This window comes from Lampetra fluviatilis, chromosome 6 (genome assembly GCF_964198595.1).
Source record: "Lampetra fluviatilis chromosome 6, kcLamFluv1.1, whole genome shotgun sequence".
Taxonomy (NCBI): domain Eukaryota; kingdom Metazoa; phylum Chordata; class Hyperoartia; order Petromyzontiformes; family Petromyzontidae; genus Lampetra; species Lampetra fluviatilis.
In genome coordinates this window covers 872,226-878,981 of record NC_136280.1, presented here as the reverse complement: position 1 = coordinate 878,981, position 6,756 = coordinate 872,226, and the positions used below count along the sequence as shown (strand labels likewise).

Sequence of the window (6,756 nt, the reverse complement as noted above, 5' to 3'; positions counted from 1 at the left end):
GGTGTGGGCAAAGGGGTTAGGGGGTGAATGACCACCCAGTGGTGTGGGCAAAGGGGATAGGGGGTGAATGACCACCCCCAGCGGCCTGTACTGCCCCGGTCGAGCCAGCAGGCGGCTGCAGGACGCCTTCGCCTGTGACGGATGCTCGCGCTCAGGGACCCAGTGGGAGTTGCTGTTGTTGTTGTTCTGTTGTTGTTGTTCTGGCGGAATGGTCAGCACACCGGACTTGTAATCCACAGGTCGCCGACGGTTCAGTTCCCTCTCCCAACGCGGTAGCAGGAACAACGTGGGGCACGTGTCCTGAATCCCCCCCCCCCGCCTTAGTCCACCCAGCAGTGAAGACAGTGAATGGCTCCACCAGCTAGGTTCATCCAGTGCGTCCGCCTAGCGTGGAAGAGTAAGCCAAAGTATATTGTAGAGGGGCTCTCCAGAGCTCCTTCGAGCGGAGGCACTTTTCGCCAGCGGTGTCGTGAGCGAGCACTTGCGCTTTTACCTTTGACCTGCGCAGTGCACGGCGCGCACGACTGTAGCCCGTAGCCACATCAGTACATGCCGTGGTGGTTCCCCGATTTGCCCGAATCCGTTGACGTTACGCATTGGACGTTACGACACCAAAGCGCTGACCGCTTCCACACCTTTGAACCCACACATTATTATCACTCCATCACCCACTCACCTTGTCACTCACCGAATCACTCCATCACCCACTCACTCACCCAATCACTCACTCACCCACTCACTCACCCAATCACTCCATCACCCACTCACCCTCTCACTCACCCAATCACTCCATCACCCACTGACCCTCTCACTCACCCAATCACTCCATCACTTACTCACCCTGTCACTCACCCAATCACTCCATCACTTACCCAATCACTCACCAACCCACGAACTCACTCCATAACTCACCCATTCACAAAATCATGCACTCACCCACTAATTCACACTCACTCACCAAGCATCCACACACACACACTCACCCACCTACTCACGTATCCGCTTACCCACACACTCACCCACCCTCTCACTCACCCTCTCATTCACCCTCTCGCTCACTCCCTCACCATCTCACTCACCCTCTCATTCACCCTCTCGCTCACTCCCTCACCATCTCACTCACCCTCTCATTCACCCTCTCGCTCACTCCCTCACCATCTCACTCAACCTCTCATTCACCCTCTCGCTCACTCCCTCACCATCTCACTCACCCTCTCATTCACCCTCTCGCTCACTCCCTCACCATCTCACTCACCCTCTCATTCACCCTCTCGCTCGCTCCCTCACCATCTCACTCACCCTCTCATTCACCCTCTCGCTCACTCCCTCACCATCTCACTCACCCTCTCATTCACCCTCTCGCTCGCTCCCTCACCATCTCACTCACCCTCTCATTCACCCTCTCGCTCACTCCCTCACCATCTCACTCACCCTCTCATTCACCCTCTCACAGTCGCGTGTTCCGCAGGGGCACGTTGCATCGCCCCCCACTTCCCTACACCCCCCCCCCAACACTCCCTGTCTCGCCGTGTCTGTCCTTGTACCTGTCTCTGTATGTCCGTGTCTGCCTCTCTGTATGTTTCTTTGTCTCCGTCTCTCCGCATCTGTCTGTTCCTCTCGGTAGCATGCGTCGATCAGTGTCTGCCTGAGTATCTCTGTGTGCATCTCTTTGCGTGTGTGTTTGTATGTTTGTCTCCGTGTCTCATCTGTGAAGTCGTCTCCATGTCCCTCTTCAGTCCTCCCATTCTCATTCGCATGTAAACCTCGCTGAATCGTCGTGTCACTCTCTCGCACACTCTCTCCATCCATCCATCCCTCCGCTACCTCCATCGCCAGGATCATCATCATCATCGCCTCGCCCCTCCGTCAGTGACGTTGGCGGATGTAGCCGAGGGATGTGATGGGGAGAGTGGAGGGGGAGGAGAGAGGGAGGAGGAGAGAGGGAGGAGGGAGGGAGTATGCGGTTGGACTGGGCGCAGAGGGGGGCGATTCCTCCGTTATTGTCTCTCTCCGTGGCTCGCTTGGTGCAGGGCGTCGGAGCTGCTGGGCGCGTTACGACTCGCATCCCGTTCGCCCATCACCACCGCCATCACCACCATCACATCACCATCACATCACCACCATCATCCCAGCAGCGAGGCCACGCCGAGGATCGCGATGTCCAGCGGGCGACGCGCAACAGAGGCGAGAGTGGACGGCTGCCGCAGCAGCAGCAGCGGCAGCAGCAGCAACAGCAGCAGCTGTATCAGCAGGAGGAGCTGCAGCAGTTAGCCTCGACCACACGGGCCCGCGCGGTGCGAGAGGGACGGGAGAGAGAGGGGCAGGAGGAGAGAGGGCGGAGGAGGGAGCGCTCATTTAATTCGCAACGGCCGCTCGCCGCCAGCGCTGCGTGAGCGAGAGAGACGCGGCCGAGGAGGAGGAGAGAACGAGTCGAGCGGCAGGAGGAGCAGGAGTGGTGGTGGTGGTGGTGGAGGAGGAGGAGGGGAAGATGGTGGACCCCGTGGGCTTCGCAGAAGCGTGGAGAGCTCAGTTCCCCGACTCGGAGCCGCCCAAGATGGAGCTGCGCAGCTTGCGGGACATCGAGGGGGAGCTGTGCAGCTGCAAGAACAGCATCCGTCGCCTCGAGGTGGAGGTGAACAAGGAGCGATTCCGCATGATCTACCTGCAGACGCTGCTCGCAAAGGAGAAGAAAGGCTACGACCGCCAGCGCTGGGGCTTTCGCAAGTCCGCGCAGGGCGGCGTTGCCGGCGGCGGCGTCGTCGTGCCGGGCCCCGCGGGGGACGAGGCCGGCCCGGACGACGATGGCGATGACCCGGCCGGAGAGGTCGCGGCCGCCGCAGCCGCCGCCGCGGCCGCCCTGGGAGGCGAGATGCCCGGCGGCGGTGGCGGCGGTGGCGGCGCGGACGGAGAGAGGCCCTTCCCCGAGAGCCCGTCCCACCTGCGCCGCCACGCCGCCGACCCCGACGAGGGCTTCGAGGACACCATCGCCTCGTCCCGACACCGCCGCGCCAAGGCGCCGGATAAGAGCCCCTTGCCGCCCGGTCTGGTCATCGCCCCGGGCAAGGGCGCCAAGGGCGGCGAGCCGGGATCCCCTGCGGCCGCGGGCAGCCCCTGCAAGTCCCCGCGTGTGCCGGGGCCCCCCGCCGAGCCGCGCGCGAGGCGTCACAGCTCGCAGACGAGCGAGGAGGCGGCGCTGTGCGGCGGAGGGTCGCGGGGCAGCCCCGGAGCCGAGAAGTCCTCCTCGCCTCTCCAGCAGCAGCAGCTGCTGCCCCCCTCGTACGCCAACGTGGAGTTCCACGCCGAGCGGGGCTTGGTCCGCCTCAACGAGCGCGAAGTGTCCGACCACATCAGCTCGCTGGGCAGCGAGGCCATGCGCATGGAGAGACGCAGGGGGGGCGGCTGCGGCGGGACGGCCTCGCGGGAGCCGTGCGTCTCCCCGGGCAGGGACCCCCCCCAGCTGCGCGGCCCCAGCGGCCCGGGCGTCTCGGCGTCGTCCTCCTCCGGCCGGCACCACCACCACCATCACCACCAGGCCGCCTCCCACGTGGGCTACGAGGCCGACTACGAGGACGCGGAGCCTCCGGGCCGCTTCTTCGCCGCGTCGCCCAAGCAGCACCCCAAGCGCGAGCGGCCTCCGTGGCACGTGGCCGAGGAGGCCGCGGGCGTCCCCGAGAGCGCCGCTCTCACGGACGGGGACTCCACCTACGGGACCGGCTCCAGGGAGCAGCTCTACCCGAGCAGCGGCCGGCGCCTGCCCGGGACCGCGGGGCCCGGGCTGGGGGGGGCCCCGGGCGCGGGGTTCGTGGCGTGCAAGGAGGAGCGGCTGAGCTGGCCCAAGCAGCAGCAGCAGCAGCGTGCGCACTCGCCCAGCAGCCTCGAGGACGCCGGGGGTGGATACACGCCCGACTGCAGCTCCAACGACAACCTGACCTCCAGCGAGGACGAGCTCTCCTCCCCGGGGGGCCGCTCGGGTCGCGGTGGCGGCGGCGGTGGTGGAGGAGTTGGAGTTGGTGGTGGCGCGGGAGGGGGAGTTGGCATGGGGCTTGCGGGCACGGGGGCCTCCGCGAGCCCCGCGGCTGGCTCCAGCTCGTACCGTCTGTTCCGCGAGCGCGAGAACCGCTCCCCGAGCCAGAACTCGCAGCACTCCCTGGACAGCAGCAGCCCGCCGACCCCGCACGGCCACGGCACCCCGGCAGGGCTCGGCGGCAGCGGCGGGGGAGGCGGCGGCGGAGGAGGTCGCAGGGCGGTACGGGGGAAGCCCAGCGGGGGGCCCGGAGCCAAAGCCGTGACCCCTCCCGGAGGGGGGCCCGACTCCCCGCAGCGCTCCCCCGCCGGCCTGGGCCCCAAGCGAGGGCCCCCCGCCAGGAGCCGCTACGGAGCGCCAGACGATGTGTTCGACTCCTATCCAGGTGAGTGGCGCCTTCAAGGAGGACCGCGAACCGGACGGAGAGAGACGCGCTCCGATCTCTTGTCCCAACAGAATGGGGCCCTTGCCCCAACATTCTGAAGCTGCCCGCACACACCTGAGGCTGCGTGTCCCGTTGGTCAGGCCGCTGCGGTGACGTCAGCGCGCTCTATGAAATGCGTGGCGGCACCGCGCGCGTCTCTCGTGGTGCCGTCCCAGGTGCTGGCACAACGCCCCCCCCCCCCCCCCGAGTGCTGTGATGACGCGCCCCCCGCCCCGCATGGATAGCAAGAGGTGGAATGACGCCCGAGACAAAGCGTGGGGAAGGTCGTGGACGTGCGCGACCTCGGCGCGTAGCTGCAGGAGAAGCGCTGCTGCCGTCGTCCTCCTGTGGCCTTACGCGACGCGTCCGATCGTTTCGAGTGCGCGAGAGCTCGGCCCCGCCTCGTCTGTGGACGATGCGAATGATGTGTGAAGGCGCGGTCGGCAATATTGGCGATGCATGGGGAGACTCGTCCCCGCCATGAGAACGTGGCATTTCCACCCACGTGCTCTGGGCTTTAAGCAAGAGAATGAGCGCCACGTTCGTTTAAACGGGAAACCACTCTGGTGGCCAGCGTTGGGGGATCACACGAAGATGTGTGAAACGCCCAGGTCGGACACATGGCAGTACAGCAAGTGGGTTCGCGCACTACGCGTCTGCATAACGGACCCATGTCCCCTCGTATGCGTGGTGGGTTTTATCTGGCTACTCCGGTACGTACAGTATGTACGTTGAATTTATTTCGCACCATACGTCACCAACCATACACGAACACTCGTGTAATTAGAATATGAAGTGATGACTCATCCAGATGTAGTTGGGAGTCGTGCAAAGTGACTCGGTTGGGCGCTTTGTGTAAACACGTGACATCATCGCAGCCATCATCAGTTCATTCTTTACAAAGCACAACCAACACCGATACAATCCAAGACGCCTCGCTCGTGGGGTATTTTCCGTAGCCCCCCACCACCACCCCCCACAGCAGGGGCGGGGTGGGAAGGTTTTGGGGGATTGGGGGGAGTGTTTTCCGGAGCTCAGCCCCGTGGAGAGCCTGAGCTGCAATGAAGCCGTGGGTGCAATCGTCTCTTGTAAATGCCCCTGCTGCAGCGTGATTGTGAATGAGTGAGTGAAATATGGGAGGTAATGGAGCAAGGGCTGATTTAATGGGCATAATAATAATAATAACGGCCAGCTGACGTTAGTAAATATGGGTTAATTGCCTCTCCGGATCGGGCGCCGCGCTGATAGTGAAACATCCACTGAGCCACGTGCGGCGTGGAGGCCACGGCAACCAACAGCGGCCCTCGCTCCACGGGGACACGGCGGGGGAGCGGTCGTGGAGCGGTGGTGCAGCGGTGAGCGCGCCGCGCCATGAAACCCGTAAACGACCTCGGAGAGCGATATTCCGAACCGGTCCGTCTACGCCAACCCACAGTAACCATCTCGGCGAAGTACGGTCAACACAAATCCACCCATGATCAACGTGGCGTGGAGAGGCAATCCTCCATTGGGGGATTGAGAGCGGCTGGATTTGATGAATGTGTTTGTATCCAGCAGTGGATTGACCTTGGCAGATGATGATTTATACCCTCAGCGTGGACCACAGGGCTCTGAAACCCAAGGCCTTCTGCCCTCCTCCCTGTCCATCAATGTGCCTTTACTGATCAATCAATGCTCCTAATTGGAATGTAATCCTAAGCAGCCATGCGTTGAGCGAATCTGTTGATTGGTGAATAAATGATTCGCTGCTGCTGCTGCTGCTGCATTGGCAGCGGTGCAAAAAACAACATGACAACCACAACATCAACAACACAAGAACTAAACGCATTCGTCAAAGACTCGGCACAGCCGTCGCCCGGGGCGGCGTGGCGGACGAAGGCGGCGGCGTTGTTGGGTTGCCGTGTTGATTGGGAAACACGGCCGGACACGGAGCAGGGGGCGAGCGGTTGGGGGGGCAAAGCTCCCCTCGCCCCTCGCCAGAACTATAGCCAGCTAACAACCAGTGACCTGCACTAGCCCTCCCACTGACCATAACCAACCAGCCACTCGTACGAGCCATACCCCTAACCCTGACGAATTAGCCAGCCTGTCACTAGTACATGCCTTGTCACTGACCTTAACCCTCGCCAACTGCCAACTGGTACTAGTCCTAAACACTGACGCTAACCAACCAGCCACTAGTATTAGCCCACCCACTGACCATAGCCAACCAGCCACTAGTATTAGCCCTGCCACTGGCCCTAACCCTACCTCTGGTGTTTCGCGAGGGCCTATCTTCACTTTTTGTCCACTTGTCAGATTTCGGTTC

The 6,756-nt window shown here is 62.8% G+C and overlaps 1 protein-coding gene across 3 annotated transcripts in view; it reads left to right on the top strand.

The window, feature by feature from the left end:
* The first annotated feature begins 1,699 nt into the window (after window positions 1–1,699).
* Window positions 1,700–6,756, top strand: part of LOC144932990 (active breakpoint cluster region-related protein-like) — a 56,248-nt gene continuing 51,191 nt past the window's right edge. For all 3 annotated transcript variants that reach the window (XM_078857408.1, XM_078857406.1, XM_078857405.1), the window contains exon 1: window positions 1,700–4,409. In XM_078857408.1, the coding sequence (XP_078713534.1) occupies window positions 2,489–4,409 (1,921 nt within the window). In that variant the 5' untranslated portion in view covers window positions 1,700–2,488. The remainder of the gene's footprint in view (window positions 4,410–6,756) is intronic.